The sequence below is a fragment of the Cucurbita pepo genome, chromosome 3, assembly GCF_057944985.1.
Source record: "Cucurbita pepo subsp. pepo isolate OVF chromosome 3, ASM5794498v1, whole genome shotgun sequence".
In the NCBI taxonomy this organism is placed as follows: Eukaryota; Viridiplantae; Streptophyta; class Magnoliopsida; order Cucurbitales; family Cucurbitaceae; genus Cucurbita; species Cucurbita pepo.
In genome coordinates, this window is record NC_141800.1 from 571,800 (window position 1) to 588,908 (window position 17,109).

The 17,109-nt window shown below is 38.4% G+C and overlaps 2 protein-coding genes and 1 non-coding gene across 6 annotated transcripts; 2 read left to right on the top strand and 1 right to left on the bottom strand.

Moving 5' to 3' along the window:
- Nucleotides 1-173: 173 nt before the first annotated feature.
- On the bottom strand, nt 174-246 carry TRNAK-UUU (transfer RNA lysine (anticodon UUU)). Its single transcript has one exon. It is a non-coding gene; the product is annotated as a tRNA-Lys (tRNA).
- Nucleotides 247-646: 400 nt separating this feature from the next.
- On the top strand, nt 647-2,789 carry LOC111791488 (transcription factor AS1). The gene is made up of 2 exons (XM_023672860.2): nt 647-1,573; nt 1,873-2,789. Exon 2 carries the CDS (start codon nt 1,971-1,973, stop codon nt 2,577-2,579), a length of 609 nt encoding a protein of 202 aa, XP_023528628.1. The 5' UTR covers nt 647-1,573; nt 1,873-1,970; the 3' UTR covers nt 2,580-2,789.
- Nucleotides 2,790-4,260: 1,471 nt separating this feature from the next.
- Nucleotides 4,261-17,053, top strand: PRT6 (proteolysis 6). 4 transcript variants are annotated; one of them, XM_023672841.2, is made up of 19 exons: nt 4,261-4,770; nt 5,086-6,198; nt 6,480-7,687; nt 7,785-7,925; nt 8,604-8,847; nt 8,927-9,649; nt 9,974-10,165; nt 10,295-10,956; nt 12,241-12,292; nt 12,543-13,176; nt 13,535-13,740; nt 13,822-14,348; nt 14,437-14,541; nt 14,681-14,747; nt 14,849-14,926; nt 15,202-15,270; nt 15,733-15,961; nt 16,209-16,297; nt 16,432-17,053. In XM_023672841.2, the coding sequence occupies exons 1-17, from the start codon at nt 4,702-4,704 to the stop codon at nt 15,805-15,807; spliced, it is 6,165 nt and encodes a 2,054-aa protein (XP_023528609.2). In that variant the 5' UTR covers nt 4,261-4,701; the 3' UTR covers nt 15,808-15,961; nt 16,209-16,297; nt 16,432-17,053. The 4 variants fall into 4 exon arrangements, with proteins under 4 accessions (XP_023528609.2, XP_023528610.2, XP_023528608.2 ...); XM_023672842.2 differs by having other exon boundaries at nt 16,209-16,276; XM_023672840.2 differs by having other exon boundaries at nt 16,209-17,053.
- The last annotated feature ends 56 nt before the right edge of the window (nt 17,054-17,109 follow it).

The window sequence follows — 17,109 nt, forward strand, 5'->3', positions numbered from 1 at the left end:
TTAAAACCAAACATCCCCCTACAAATTCCACGTGTTCACACCAAACCGCAACTGGGGTGGGGCTGGGGCTGGGGCTGGGGCTCGTCTAGAACACCCTATCTCTAGGCCTTATTCTCAGTTATAGCACAAATACCAATTCTATATATATATTTTTTTCCTATTAAAAAAAAAAACGCCGTCTGTGGGAATCGAACCCACGACCACGTGGTTAAAAGCCACGCGCTCTACCGGCTGAGCTAAGACGGCTTGACTGTATAACGGTGAAACAGTATATTATAAAATGCACTAATAATGGTGGCCGGCGGTGGCGGTTTCCCGGCGGATGTGAGTGACCCTTTCGAGAACGCAGGCAGTGTTGAAGGTGGTAATGGTTCAGTGTTAAGTCGGGTTTTGCAGACTGAGAGTGATTTTGGGTTAAAGAGAGAGGATCCCCCTCAATTTCACGGCAGCTTTGAAACATCAAATCCCACTCTCCTTTATTATTTATTTTATTTTGTCTTCTTTGTTAAAAAAAGAAAAAAAAATCGAAACCTTTTATTCTCTATTTTGTTATCGTAATAAGCAGCTTTTTCCACCGTTTAGGTTTCGTACCAGAAAAAATAGGATGGGACATGAGAGCTTTTTTGACGCGACAATAAAGTGATGAAGAAATTGCATGGGGGATTAGATAGAAAGTGATGAAGAAGGGTTTAGATGGAAAGATAAAGAGACGTAACGCATCACTGACAAAAGGAGGAGGGAGGAGGAGGAGTAGCAGATAAGAAAGGTGGAGTGTCCATCAAAGTCCGTCGCCTCGGGCCGCGAAACCCGGACTACAGTCCACTCTCTTAATTCCAATTTCATTTTCTAGGGTTTGTTTTGCTGACGTCAGAGCTTCAGAATTCCCCTTCTCGGGGGGCCACCGCAAGGATTCCGCGATCCTCACTCTGACTCTCGGACCCGGTGGACGCTCTCTGCTCTTCTTTTGCCTTATTCGCCGCCTTCAGAATTCCCATTCGCTTCCTTATCCTCCATCTCTCTCTCTCTCTCTCTCTCTCTCTGATTACTATTACGAATGAGAAAAGTAATTACATTTGAAACTAAACCCTTGATGAGAATTTTGATTGGGACAGAAGTGAATGAGTGGAATGGAGGGTGGGTGCAGGTTAAGCGCTGAAACCAAGCTTAAAGCTTTCTGCACCATTAAATGCCAAGCAACACCCACTCCCTTCCCCCCTTCCCCCCTTCCCTTTCTCTTTCTGGCGCTGCAGCAGCTCTGATCCTCACCTGTTTCGCTCTGTCTCAATCGTCCCCTCTGCCTTTATACATATATATCCAACAGTGACTAAACCAAAGTTAATGCCTGCTGTGGCTGTGGATGTGGCTGTGGCTGTGGCTTTCCCACCCCCTTCTCTATCACTCTCTTCCATATATTTAACCTCTTTTCTTCCCTCTCCTTCAGCACAGCACACCCACGCCCTTCACTTCTCTCACCTTTTGGGGGCTTTTACAGAATTGGGTTTCTTTTTCTCTGTTTGTTTCTACTGAATTGGGCTCTGTTTGGCTGAGGAGCCTTGTACTTATCACTACCAGTGTATGCACTCATCTCTCTTTCACCTTTCATCTTTTTATGTTTCTTTTCTGGTTTCCATGTGTTTTTATGCTGAATTCTCTTGGATGTAGCACAATTTTTGGTGATGCTCTAATAGGTTCTTCCTGTTTCTATCACTGCTTATCTCTGCTTTGTTCTTCATTACTTCATTAGTTCAGCTTCTGATCTGAAATGTAAAATGGGTCATGCTTTGATTGCTGTGTTAGTCTGTCTTTTACCTGAAATTTGTTTCAGTTTTGTCGTCTTCTTATCATAAGTTCTTGATGTTCATCCTTTCTTAGATGCTATGAAGAGGAAGGCTGTGGGGAACTAATAAATGTGGAGCCTTCAACTCAGCTGTGAGTGTACGTTTGTAAGACTATTCAGTTAAAATTATCTCATGGCCACTTCCAATGGGGGATTTCTTCAAACGGATTCATCCACTCCGCCACCGTCTCTTCCTCCTTGGCTTTCGAACTCCAGCGGCGGTTCTTCGCTCCGACCGCCTTCCCCATCGGTTACCTTAACACTGTCGTCCCCCACAGTTCCAGCCTACTCTCCCATCCCTTGGCTGCAACAGCCAGAGAGAATCCCAGAAAACATGCCTCTTGTGTTGGGCAATTTGGCACCTCATATGTCAATGGCATCATGTGGTGGAAGCCTGTTTGCTTCGGAGCTTGTGGAATGCTGCCGAGAGCTGGATGAAGGGCACCGTGCTTGGGCAGCGCACAAGAAGGAAACGGCGTGGAGGTTAAGACGACAAGAGTTGCAATTGGAGTCGGAGAAGGCGTCCCGGATTCGTGTAAAGATGGAGGAGGTTGAAGGGAAAGTGAAGGCTCTTAGAGAAGAAGAGAAGGTTGGTTTGGAGAGGATTGAAGCAGAGTATAAGGAACAATTGGCAGGGTTGAGAAAGGATGCAGAGGCCAAAGAACAAAAGTTGGCTGAGCAATGGGCTGCTAAACACTCGAGCCTCACTAAGTTTCTTGAGCATATGGGTTGCAGGACTTGAATTGCTGATTCCAGTGGGAGCTGAGTTCAAGTTTGGTGATTGCCTCTCAATTTCTTCATGGAAAACCCTTCCTTTTTAGTTACTCTTTTGTATTTTTACTTCCATTTTGTATCTATTGACATCTGAAATTATGCATCAATCTCCTCCTACATATGCCTTGTATTCGCAATATGGTGTACAAACATCTTATTAGTAGACGTGTTTTTAAAACGTGAGGCTGTCAACAATACGTAACGGGTCAAAGTGGATAATACATGCTAATAGGTTTGAGTTGTTACAAATGGTTTCAGAGCCCAGACATCAGGTGGTATGCTAACGAGGACGTTGGGCCCCAATGGGAGAATTGTGAGATTCCACATCAGTTATATAAGGGACGAAACATTTCTTATAACGGTGTGGAAACCTCTCTCTAATAGACGTGTTTTAAAATCGTGAGGCTGACAACGATACATAATGAGCTAAAGCGACAATATTTGCTAGTGATGGACTTAAGTTGGTACAAATGATATTAGAGTCAAATACCGGACGGTATGTTAGAGAGGATGTTGGCCTTCGAAAGGGTGGATCGTGAGATCCCACATTGGTTGAAAGGTCAATGGACTTAAGTTGGTACAAATGATATTAGAGTCAAATACCGGGCGGTATGTTAGAGAGGATGTTGGCCTTCGAAAGGGTGGATCGTGAGATCCCACATTGGTTGAAAGGTGAAATAGAGTGTAGAAACCTCTCCCTACTACAAGCGCGTTTTAAAACCTGTTATTACAATAAATATTATATATATATTTTTTGATTGAATTCACATCATTTATAAACTTTGGATCATTTATTATAGATAAAAACTATAGAATAAACTTATTTTTCAAAGAGTATGAATAGAAAATAGGACAGCTTCAAGATGATGTGTACATCTATTTCTCGAAATTTATACGTAATTCATATCTCATTTACTCTATTTTTTTTATTTAAAAGAACTTTGAAAAAATTAATAAAATAACAAATGGTATGAACACCAATTAGTTTCCATTACACCCACTCTCATTATGTAATTTAAAATTTATATGCATTTTAGGAGTGGCTTGTCACATTGGGTAGCATCCGGATACCTCTACTTATAAATATTGATGTATAATTTATTTATTACCTAATCTTTTATAATACAATTTTAGAGTGTACCAATACTAAATATAAAATAACGTATAAAATATAATAACATTTAATGTATTCAATGATTGACTATACATTTAATAGAAAAATAAACTTTTTGATAACGGTATATATAGTTTTTTGTCTTTTAACAATAATTTTCATACGCATCCACATAAATCGATTATTCAAATTAGATATTTTATATGTTTTAATGTTATATGCCTATGTATTTTTGAAATTAAAAATAAGCTCGAGCTTGATTTAATTATAAGATTAAGATATTATTAATGTTTGTTCATATTGAAGTTCGAATTTGTGAAGAAAGCACAATTTGAAAAGAAGAAATCAATGCTCATTTAAATATTAATATATTGTTTAATAATGTTTAACGGAGAGAGGGAGGGGAGAGAGTGTGTGGCGGCCCAGCAGGCGCACATGTGAAATGGGCCTGGGCTGTTTCCGACAACAGCATTTTATTACATTTCACCGACTTAAAGCATTGCGTGAGACAAAAATATGAACTTTACTTATTTATTTTTAATTAAAAAAAAGAGAAATAGTTACGCAATCGAAGAAGATACGATCAAGATCAACCATTTCCTTCGAAGGGTTTCTGCATTTTCGTTTGTAATTTCAACAACTTTTTGACGAAATTTCTTACTTATACCTACCTTCGGCGATGAACTCTTTTGTGGACGATGTTCGATTTTCTATACGCTGATCGCGGTTCTGAAATTTGGTGAAACAGTCCACTATTGGGAGCGCAGAGGGATCAAGAGGATAATCTCAGTGTTGAAATTCACTGCTCCTGGATTGAATGATCGAGACGGGACCAATTAGAGGATTGAATTTTAGGTTTCGGATTTCTTGTCGAGTAGTTGTTGGTTGGAGTTGAAACCTGGGGAGTGCAACCTCTCGGCTACGGCGCTGTTTGTGTTGCGCTGACTGTTTTGTGCCATATTGGCGCTCCCGGAGAATGGACGACATGGATATTGGTTCCCCTTCTGAATCTGCGCCACTTAAGCCGCGTGATCGAATTCTGCGGGTATGCGATTTTCTTTTCCCGTTCCTATTTGTACATTTCATTTCAAATTCGGTGTTGATTCAGGTAAGGACGTTCTTTCTAATCCCATATACTTTGCTGCCCATCCTGCAATCAGTTGCTGTTAGTGTTCTTGTTCATGGAGGAAATGGGTGTATTTGTCTGTCGTTGTCTTTACTTTTGTAGATGCGTTTATCCTATTCTGTTATTGAATTTTCTGTTCAATTTCGACTTGGAATTGAGATAGTGTGTTGCCTCGATCAAACTGTGATTATCATCGGTTTACTTGTTTATAACTCTGATTCCCTTGTTTGTCAGCGACTAGCTGTACTTGGAGTTCCTGATGAGCTATTGGATCAACTTTTTCGTGGTTTAGTTTCTTTTGTCAAGGACAACAAGTTTCTGATACCGCAGCTGGTGTCTGCAATTTTGCCTACTGATGTCGAAGTGGTAGAAGTTATACGAGATGCTAAAGCAGGGTCTAAAAAATCTCTGACGGGCCCAACCATGAAAACTCAATTCCGTGAAAGCATGATGTGGTTACAGTGGTTGATGTTTGAAGGTGAACCAGCTTATGCTCTGAAGAATCTGTCAAAAATGAGTATTGGCCAGCGTGGTGTATGTGGTGCTGTTTGGGGCCACAATGATATAGCTTATAGGTGCCGCACTTGTGAACATGACCCAACTTGTGCAATTTGTGTCCCTTGCTTTCAGAGTGGAAACCACCAGGACCACGATTACTCCATAATTTATACAGGTGGCGGTTGCTGTGATTGTGGTGATGCGACAGCATGGAAGCGGGAAGGGTTTTGCTCAAAGCATAAAGGTGCAGAACAGATACAACCTCTTCCAGAGGAATTTGTTAAATCCGTAGGGCCTATACTTGATGCACTCTTCACTTCTTGGAAAAACAAACTCTTGTCTGCCGAAGATATTAGCGTGGAAGACCCTAAATTGAGTGACCGTGTTACAGAGCATAAAAAGGTTGCAAATGAGTTAACATTTGCTGTTGTTGAGATGCTTTTGGACTTCTGCAAATACAGTGAAAGTTTACTCAGCTTTGTTTCGAAGAGGGTGATTTCTTCGGCTGGCTTATTGGATATTTTGGTGAGGTTAGAGAGGCTTTTAAATGATAGCGTAGTGAAGAAAGTCCACGAGTTACTTCTAAAATTGCTGGGAGAACCTATATTCAAATACGAATTTGCAAAAGTTTTTTTGAATTATTATCCTACTGTTATCAGTGAAGCGATAGAAGACAGCAGTGACCACGCTCTTAAGAAGTATCCACTATTGCCAACTTTCTCAGTTCAAATATTCACAGTTCCAACACTTACTCCTCGTTTGGTGGAGGAAATGAACTTATTGTCCATCCTCTTGGGATGCTTAGAAGATATTTTCATTTCCTGCGTAAGTGAAGATGGTCGCCTGCAGGTAAAGCATCCTTTCTTATTTTCAACTCTGCGCACTTGGTCAATTGTTATGCTGTTCTTCATTCATTAAATGTGTTCTTAGTAGAAGATAGAAACGTGTAATGTTCACACATATAGACAGGCAATGAAATACAAATGACCTTTGTAATGTTATAATGAAGTCATTGACAAATATCCCCCTTACAGGCTTCGTGTGTTCATTATAATAATTTTCAATTAGTACTCTTTTTGGCATAGTTCTGCTTATTTGCTTTCTTGTGATTTTTATTTTCTCATTTATAGGTAATAAAGTGGAGTAATTTGTATGAAACCACCATTCGTGTAGTTGAAGATGTTAGATTTGTTATGAGCCATGCTGTAGTGCCCAGATATGTAATCTATGAGCAGCAGGATATCCTAAGAACTTGGTTGAGACTGCTGACTTTTGTGCAAGGAATGGATCCTCAGAAGAGAGAAACAGGCCTCCACATAGAAGAAGAAAATGAAAATGTCCATTTACCTTTTGGTTTAGATCACTCTGTTGCTAATATTCATTCTCTATTGGTGAAGGAAGCATTTTCTCCTGCTAATAGTAGTAGTCGTGAAGATACAGCTGATGCAATGTCCTTCCAAACGTACAAGCAGAATGTGGATGATATAGATAATGTTAGGCACGCTAAAGTAGGACGTTTATCACAGGAAACTGCTGCATGTAATGTATTGGGAAAGGGTAGTAGATCCACATCTGCATCAAGAGTTGATGAAGTTTGTCTAGATAAAATTTCACCAACTATTATGTGGCTGACTTACGAGTGCTTGAAGATTATTGATAGTTGGTTGGCAACTGAAAGTACTTATGGAAGCATTCCAAATATGCTTGATGATAGCATCAGCCTGTCTCCTAGTTGCAAATCTTATTCATTGAGAAAAACATCTGCCCCATCCAAGATGGAGAAGGGTAAATTTATTTTTGAGAAGCTTGCTAAAAGAAGCAAATACCATATTAGGCAATATTCCTCACGTATGTACAGTGGCCTTCAAATGAGTATTGACAATGAGCATGGTATAAGTTGTGGGGAGGACAGCCAATTGATGGATGTGACCAATGATACAGTTACTGATGAGGACTTTGCCATGGAGGTTGATGCACTACATTCTCTAAGCTCATCCGCATGGCCAAACATTGTTTATGATGTCAGTTCCCAGGACATATCTATTCACATTCCATTACATCGGCTGCTTTCCTTGCTTTTACAGAAGGCATTGGGAAGCTGTTTTAGTGAATCTGTGGTGCTAAGTGCAACAGGTGCTAGTTCCTCAAATTTGTCATCTGAATATATGGACTTCTTTAAAAGTGTTCTTACAGACTGTCACCCGTACGGTTTTTCTTCATTTGTTATGGAGCATCCTCTACGCATTAAAGTTTTTTGTGCTGAGGTTAATGCTGGAATGTGGCGGAGGAACGGAGATGCAGCACTATTGTCTTGTGAGTTGTATCGATCGATCCGCTGGTAAGTTAACTCTTGGGGAACAAAGGACTTATGTTCTATCTTCTTATTTTGGTATGCTATATGGAAACTTGCTGCTATTTTAATGGCTTTGTAACAGGTCAGAACAATGTCTGGAGCTTGATCTCTTTCTGCTGCAGTGTTGTGCGGCTATGGCTCCACCTGATCTTTATGTCAGTAGAATTATAGAACGCTTCCGGCTGTCAGACTATATTTCCCTAAATGTTGAACGCCCTAGTGAGTATGTACTCATCTATTACTTTGACTTGGAACTTATTGTTCTTTTAAAATAGGGTGCTACTTAAGCCCTTGTTTAATGCAGCTAGGAATCATTCATTATAGTATCTATATAAAATATATATATTTTGTAAAGAAACCAAATTTTTTGTTGAATCATTGAAAAGTTACAATAAACATGAATTCAAATGAAACCTTAGTATATTCAAGGATACAAAAATAGGGACCCTCCTTTTCCTAATTTTCACACTCTACACTGACATCCCTTTATATCGTTCATTTGGATTTTTTTGCAAGTATCTTTCTTTTGGATTGGAGTCCTTTATTATAGTTGAAATCTCCTTTCTTGGACTTAGTTGTTTTTGTGTTTAAAAAAGCTCCATTTATAAAGCTGACATTTAGGCAGATTATAATACATTTGACAAGAATCAGTTACCATAGATGTGATAATTATTTGAGACAGCACAACACATCACGAAAGTGTTAAAGAAAAAGATGGGGTAATTTTTACTATTTGACAAATTATGCAGGTATTGATAATTATATTTGAAACAAATATATTTAATGGTTGGGAGAGAGCTTGCAACCACGTTTAACTACATATACTATACAATTACCCCTTTCATAAGGAATTGTTTTGTTCTTAAAATTTTCATACGAAGTATAAAACACTGTTCTGCAGGTATGAGCCTACTTTAGTGCAAGAGATGCTCACATTGATCATTCAAATAGTCAATGAAAGGAGGTTTTGCGGACTTACAGTAGCAGAAAGCTTGAAGAGAGAGTTGATTTACAAGTTAGCAATCGGAGATGCTACTCATAGTCAACTGGTGAAAGCACTCCCTCGTGATCTTTCCAAGTGTCATCAGCTGCAGGAAATTTTGGATACAATTGCTGTCTATTCCAATCCCTCTGGATTTAATCAGGTTATGCCCCTCACCAGTTTGGGTTATCTGTTGCATACATATGTTCATTATTATTTCCTAAGACCTAAATATGTTTCAGGGAATGTATTCCTTACATTGGAAGTATTGGAAAGAATTGGATCTGTACCACCCTCGTTGGAGTTTACGAGATCTGCAGGTTGCTGAAGAACGATATTTGAGGTCATGTAGTGTCTCTGCTTTGACCTCACAGCTGCCTAAATGGACTAAAACCTATCCCCCTTTTAAAGGATTGGCTAGAATAGCTACTTGTAAAACAGTCCTTCAATTTGTTCGCGCTGTGCTGTTTTATTCTGTTTTTACTGAGAAATCAACTAAATCACGGGCTCCAGATAGTGTCCTGTTAAGTGCTCTGCACTTGCTAGCATTGGCATTGGATATTTGCTTTCAGCAAAAGGAATCAAGTGATCAATCATTTTATGGTCCAGATTCTATTCCCTTGCTTCTTTTTGCTGCTGAAGAAATTGATGAGGGTTTGGCATATGGTTTCGGCAGACAAAGCTTGTTATCTCTTCTTATTCTATTAATGAAAATGCACAAGAAGGAAGGGCGAGAAAACTTTTTGGAGGCTGGAAGTTGCAACCTATCCTCTCTGGTTGAAAGCTTGTTGAAGAAATTTTCAGAGGTTGATTCTCATTGTATGGGCAAAGTCCAGCAACTTGCGCCTGAAATTCTTGGTTACTTGTCAGAATCTTTGCCTAGTAGTAATAGTAATAGACCGAGCAGAAGTTCTGATAGTGAGAAGCGGAAAGCAAAGGCTCGAGAGAGACAGGCTGCCATATTGGTAAGATGTCTTCCTTCTTTTTGAGTAAGTACCTTTTTTTGTTTATTTCTATCATTTTCTTCCAAGGAAGAATATTGTTTTTCATTTGATAGGTAACTCTTTTGCATTTGGAAGGCTTTTTTTTTATTCTGATCTTGTAAGGGTTAGATTGAAGTTAAAGTTCCTACGTATACTGTAAATTCATTGGGCTTTTATGGTATAAGAGGTGTTATCTACCTTGGTAAACTTTGGCTACATTCACACATGGCAATGATGTTTATTCTGCCTTTGTTACCAAACGAACTTTGGCTTAATACCTTACTTTCCTGGGTGGTTTGTCTGTAGGAAAAAATGAGAGCCGAGCAATCAAAATTTTTGGCCAGTGTTGATGCTTCTGTGGATGATGATGATCCAGAATTTGGGCAAGAGTCTGAGAAGCCCGACGTCAGTGTTAGTGCCGAACAGTCTGAAACTGTTTGCTCGCTTTGCCATGATTCGAGTTCCAGCGTGCCTATTTCTTTTCTGACTCTTTTGCAGGTATGTGATCGGCTGTTTGCATTTTCTATTAACTTCATTTTATTTCTCCATTTTGGTTTCTTTTGTGTAATTGAATTCATCCTTTACAGATTCCTGGTTCTGATTTTAAAATTGTCTTTCTTAAACTAGAAATCAAAGCTTGTGAGTTTAATTGATCGAGGTGTCGTGTCATGGGATCAACCTTACTGGAGAGATGAACATGCCTCAACAATGTCAAAAAGAAACCTTGATCAATCAGGACTAAGCACGTCCTCTGCAAGTTCAGGAGGGATTTCGTCTCTGCAGTTAACAGAGCTCATTCAGAATGCAGTAAAAGAATATGCCAATCATGGACTTCCTGGGGAAGTTGGCGCTTTTCTGGATTTTGTCAAGTCTCATTTTCCTCCTTTACGAAACAGTCAAGTGCCTGGTACATCAAATGATAAAGGAGAAAAGATAATAATCAGCTTTGATACATTGGAAGAAGATATTTATTTGTCTGTTCAAAAAGAAATGCACGATAGTCTGCATTCTAAATTCTATGGGGATGAAATTTTTTCTGAAGTTGTAAGAGGAGAAGATTCCATGTCTGTGCTGCATGTGAAATATATAGCTGCTCTATCAAGAGAGCTGGCAGAAAATCATTCAACTTCTGTAAGCGCTCATAATGTTCACACGCTGGTAGAACATTTGCAGCCTACTGCATTTAATGAAATTGGTCCTACAGACTGTGATGGAATTTATCTTTCTTCTTGTGGGCATGCTGTGCATCAAGGATGTCTTGATCGATACTTATCTTCACTGAAGGAAAGGTATCCTTTCTACATTAATTCATTTTTGTTCTTCATTCATCAATGAAATTCTTTGTTTCTTCTTCTTCAAAAGAAAAAAAAAAATCCCTTTTGCTCACAGCAGATGGTTTTTTTTTATTGTGATTGTCTTTCGTTGCAGTTTATGGATTTAGAAAATCGTTTTATTGTGTGTGGCCAACCTTTAATACTATATAATCTGATGTTTTTTTTTTTTTTTTTTTTTTTTAATTATTTGTTTACCCTATTCCAGGATTTTATTCTTTAGAGCTTTAGTTTCAATTTATAAATCTGATTTTTTGTTGCATTATAGAGCAGAGGTGCAGAAGTAGGAAAAGCTAGTAGTAAGAAAAGGGAACTTGTGGCAATTTGTGAATTCCTGTCTGTGGGAAGATGAAAGTGATAGTTAAAGTCAAGTGGATCGAGAATTGAATTATCCTCGAGGTAGACCATGGTACACCCTGGTTGTATATGGTTGTGTGGTCATCCCCTCGGGTTTGGTATTGAGAGGATTGTAATACCAAATATGGCATCTGCTTGAAGTTCTAAAATAGTGATAGCTGATAACAGTGCTTTTAGTACATTTGTTTTTTTTTTTTTTTTCTTTTATTTCTGGAGACTGGGGGTATTGCTTACAATGGCAAAGAGGCCTCTGTCTGATGTAGTTCACTGTGTTTTTGTGTTAGGCCCTCTATTGTTAATACTTATGCTAGAAGGGGCAATAAGGGAATTAACCAGGGGGCCAACTGTTAGTGAGACGTGGGGAGTTCGTTAGTACATCTGTTAGGGCCGGGGTATTAGTAGTATATGTTGCCTGTGTCTATTTACTTTTTCTTATCACGTAGTTTTAATAGAACAGTAGTTCTAGGGCTTGGGAGAGTTTACCGGCTCTCTCGAACTTGCTGGGTGTTATTGTTCACATTTTGATGTTGTAATCATGATATTGTAACTTTTTGTGAGTCAAATTAAATGCAAGGAAACATCCGTACATTTTGCTGTCTTTATTTACTAGTGCTCGGGAGTTATTAAGGCAAGGTTTGAAGGAGGACTTTGTCATACTCTTCCACTGATATATAGTTAGAAATAGGGCATTGTAATGGCGTTACTTGAACAGGATCCGTTCTATAGGTTGTACTACTCTATCCCCAAGTTGAATTAAGACATCGTTAGTTGTATGTGTAAGTGCAAGATGTACCTATTTTCTTAGACTGCTTGTTGGTACACTTTGCTTCTTTATGTTCCAATGTGTTTTAATGCCAAACATATGTTCTTTTCTTGTGCTTTCAGGTTTGCTCGAAGAATTGTATTTGAAGGAGGGCATATAGTTGATCCTGAGCAGGTATATGTATCTCTCCTTTAGTTCTTCATTCCGCATTTTCTTAGAATAAAGAACCATAAATTTTAATTAACATAATCATAGGATCAATCATCTTAACCAGAAGTTCAATGCCCCAGCTTAATCCAAAACTTGATACTTCAATCACCTGACCAGAGAATCATCTCAATCAAAACTCAGGAATTTTGTGGTTTATATATATATATTCTATATATATGTGTGCTAATTTAGGAAAATTTGTTTCACGTAACAGGGAGAATTCTTGTGCCCAGTGTGTAGACGTCTTGCAAATTGCACTTTGCCTGCATATCCTAGGGAATCTCAAAACATTTGGAACCCGGCGACGAGTTCAGTTGGGAGTTTGTCACGGGTTTCAGGTCATCTTAACAAATCAACTGAAAGAGGGAATCCACTTTATATTCAGCAAGCAGTGGCTCTCCTGCAATCCGCAGCTAAGGCTGTTGGGAGGAATAAAGTGCTTAAAGATATTTCTGTACATGGACATAGAAAAGTAAGTCATGATCTTGAAGTTGTATCCCTTGTTCTGTCTAAGATGTATTTTTCTGAGAAACAGGATAAGTTAATAAGCTCCTCAAGGATTAATCCATCAATTCTTATGTGGGACATGCTCAAGTATTCCCTCATATCAATGGAAATTGCTGCCCGTAGTAAGACTGATATGAACCCCAATATTGGCCTGAATACGTTGTACAAGGAGCTTAAAACTTCTGGTGGTTTTGTATTGTCTTTATTGCTAAAAGTGATACAACGCGTTAAATGTGAGGATTCTCTCCTTTTGCTTCAAAGATTTTGTGGTATTCAAAGGTTTGCAGATTCCATCTGCTCTGGGATGTCCAATGAAAATGCTAGCGACTCATGTGGACGAGGTACAACTCAGGGGCTTAGAAGCATCTTTATCTTTTTGGGTTATTTTTGGCACTCCTTTATTGGATTTTATTGTATCACCGTCTATGACTTCGTTCTCTGTAGTGTGCACTTCAGGGACTGAGTTGAATGAACACTTAGAATCTTGTTGAATTTTTCCAAATGTCCATCCATGTTCTGTTTAGGACAAGTTTTTTATGAACTAACTGTCGAGGATATTAGATATGATGCCTCTTTATTCACGGGCATGAACTTTCAATAAATGCTAAGATAGATTCCCATCTGAAATTCTTTCGTGGAGTTTTTCTGTATATATCTTCCACTCTTCAACTTATAGTTTTCTGATTGATGCTATTGCAGGTATCCTCCACATCTTGACCAGCCTTCGTGTGGAATTGCCACAATTTGATATCCAGTTCTTGAGCCGAGGATCTGATCCTGTTCTTGCCCATGACCCATTTGCATCGTTGATGTGGGTTCTCTTTTGTCTTCCTTTCCCCTTTTTATCGTGTAGGGAATCCTTGCTTTCCCTTGTGCATATCTTCTACCTGGTTTCTGTGGCCCAGGTATGTTTGAAGCATTTAAAGTTTCAATGCTGATTATGTTTTGCCAAATCTAGATTTGTAAGTTTGAAATATTCTTTACAGGCTATAATCTCATCTTTCATCAAGTCTCAATGCAAGGTAGATGAGTTGGGCTTTAGCGATTCCTTGGTTGCTGATATTTGCAAAATTATGGAAGAATCTGAATATGCGCGACAGTATTTTGTTTCAAATTACACAGAGCCGTCTTGTAATGTTAAGGACATGATACGTAGCTTGACTTTCCCTTATCTTCGGAGATGTGCACTACTTCTAAAACTACTAAATTCCTGTGCACTAGTGCCAATTTTTTATGGAGAGACTGCTTTAGAAACATATCTTGCCGGTAACAATATGATTGACAACAACACACTGGAACTCAACGAAATTGAGAAGCTTGAGAAAATGTTCGAAATTCTTCCATTGGATATTGTTTTTAAGGATGGAACCTCACGGGCACTTGTTTCGAAGTGGTTTTGTCATTTTAATAAAGAATTTGAGTTGCAGAGGTCTAAAAACATAAAGCACTGCACACCTGCAGTACCTTTTCAATTAATTCGTCTGCCTCATGTTTACCACGATTTATTGCAGAGGTGTGTTCGACTTTCTATTCAATTTCTCTCTTTTATTTATTCTGTTGTTATATTGAAGTGGGAATGATCGAATTTTCTGCTTCGACAGGTACATAAAAAAGCGATGCCCTGACTGCAAACACGTTATTGATGATCCTGCATTATGCCTGCTATGTGGTAGACTGTGCTCCCCAAGCTGGAAATCCTGTTGCAGGTCTTTTTGCCTTTCAAAAATAGTTTTACTTTCAAAATTGGCTTAGAAGGATCGATGTTTATTTTCACACGAAAAAGAATTATTCTGTGCTTTTGCTGTTAGCTATGAAGTTTTGAAAGTTAATTATGTTTGTCTCAAGGGAAAGTGGATGCCAAGCTCATGCAAATATCTGTGCTGCTGGCACTGGTGTGTTTTTGCTGATTAGGGTGCGTCGTCCTTTAACCTTGTGTTAAGGGATCCTTCTGTTTTACATATTTTTTACTCGACAATGGGATCAACTAAATAAGATTCTGCTTTATTTCGACAGAGGACCACGATTTTACTGCAGAGATCTGCACGTCAGGCTCCTTGGCCATCTCCTTATTTGGATGCTTTTGGTGAGGAGGTATATTGTCATCTTTATCAATTGTTATTTACTTGATTATTTGATTGCTTTATGGTCCAAGTACGCATTTTCTCTGTATGTCATGTTATCTTGAAACATATGAAACCAAACGACTCTATATTGCAGTTATCGAGGATTTTATCCTTTTTCAATTGCAAATTATTATGGGTTCTTGATGAAATTTCTCCTTTGTCATTTTATATAAGTATTGTATAGCATTCTTTTTGGTCATATTCATATTCCGCTGTAATCTCTAGTTTCCTTCCTTGCTGCAGGATATTGAAATGCGTCGGGGAAAGCCATTGTATTTGAATGAAGAGCGTTACGCTGCCCTTTCATATATGGTGAAGAAAACGAACTTTCTTTATGTTTTCCCCCTGCCATGACATTTGTTCCCTCCCTCGTTTTACGTGACGAAGTTTTCTCTTCTTTGAATATTTGAAGTGAGGCCTCTGATAAATTATAAAAATTAGCTATTGACCCCTAAAGACATAGCCACCTATCTATGTGAGAGACCAGTTCTATGACATTTCCATTTTTGGTTTTTCGTTTCTCTGTTCTCATAACTATTTCTTGTTTACTTTTGTTCAATTGGATACAAAAACAAAAACATATCTCGTTATTTTTACCTTGTAGTTCACTTTTTCATTTGATAGTGTTCCTTTGACTTCAAACTTAGTGAACTTGTGGAGGCAGATAGTTTCTATATTTAATTATATTAGAATCGTAACCATAGAAAATTGAGTATTGAATAAAAATGTTTGAATGATTCGTCTTCGTAGATTAACTTCTTTTTTTTTTTTTAGGTTGCTTGTCATGGCCTTGATCGAAGTTCAAAGGTTCTAGGCCAGACTACAATTGGGTCCATCTTCATGATTTAATCTGGAGTATACTTTGAGGCGATTCCTTCGGCCACTAACCATGGTTCACATTTTGCACTTACCTGTTATAGTTCATGCTGAGTTCCTTGTCCTAGTTTGCCTAGCAGCGAAGTATTCTACACCATGGAGGCATTGATAGGGATGTCGAATACAGGTATGATGAACATGGAAACCCCTATATACCTCTGATGTAGAATAAATATCTATTTGTATAGAATTTTAGTTGTATATGTTGTATAGCCTTTCTGGTTTTCATGAATCACCATTGCGTACTTTAATCTTTATTTTGAAAAATGATATTTATCTATTCTTTTTAACAAATTCTCTCTTGTTTGTTATCAATTAACATATAAAAATCCATCTCCGTGTACCAATGTCTACGCCTATCCTATTTGTCACAGTTTTCATATCAATTCTAGAAGGGCTGTAAAGGAGGGATTAATGAGCTTTTTAAGTTCAGGCATGATGAGTAAGCCTTTGACGTTCCAATGTAAATTCTCTGCTACAATGTTGACTGTGTTGCTATGCTGCTCTGCTCTGTCATCAATTCCGACTTGTCTTCCCTTGATTTGAGAGATTTTTCTTCTAAAGCAGTATTATTCTGGACATGTATTCATGTTTTAGGTTGTGTAGTTATTGGTTTTCAAGAATCCGTACTCCTACAGAACGAATTCTCGTGCACAAGTCTTTTCAGAGGTGAGAAATGGCCCTTTGTTTTCATATGTTGGAGTCGGTAGCCAGTGGCCCAGAGGATATCAAAGATGCATCATCACCTTTCAATGTGCAGTGTGTTGGAAGTATTTCTGAAGTTGACGTGTGTAAAGTGCGCTTGTACATAGGGAGGTTGCCCGGTATGGTAATTTAGTGGCAAAGCATTGTTTTGGAGTTGCCTTCATTTCTGAATCAAGGCCGTTGGCATCTTTCTATTTGGGGGGTGGAGATGGGAGTGGTGGCCATTTTGTTCTGTCAAATCTGGCCGTATGAATTTGCAATCAGTTTGTGCAATTATAATGGAAAGGTTTAGATCCCCAAAAAGGGAAAACTGAATTGTTCTGCCCGTTTTTATATGTTGTTTGAAGTTCAAACCCATCGTTAGAAATCAGCACAATAAATCTTCTTTAAGTACATAGGGAAAGTAGAAGGGGAGCTTATTGTGCATTTCTAGTCCACTCAATTTTTTATTTGTTAATCTTCATTGTAAAATATCAACATTCACTCTTATATTTTTCCTTTCTTTGAACTCTTATCACATATCTCCAACTCGATCCATCTTTTCCCAATGTCTTTAATTGGAGAATGGGT

Excerpts from the sequence above, each read along its gene's own strand:
- LOC111791488 (XM_023672860.2), top strand. The coding sequence starts at position 1,971 with ATGGCCACTTCCAATGGGGGATTTCTTCAAACGGATTCATCCACTCCG.
- PRT6 (XM_023672840.2), top strand. The coding sequence starts at position 4,702 with ATGGACGACATGGATATTGGTTCCCCTTCTGAATCTGCGCCACTTAAG. Across the intron at positions 14,349-14,436 it reads TACCACGATTTATTGCAGAG|GTACATAAAAAAGCGATGCC; the intron begins GTGTGTTCGACT and ends CTGCTTCGACAG. Across the intron at positions 15,271-15,732 it reads ACGCTGCCCTTTCATATATG|GTTGCTTGTCATGGCCTTGA; the intron begins GTGAAGAAAACG and ends TTTTTTTTTTAG.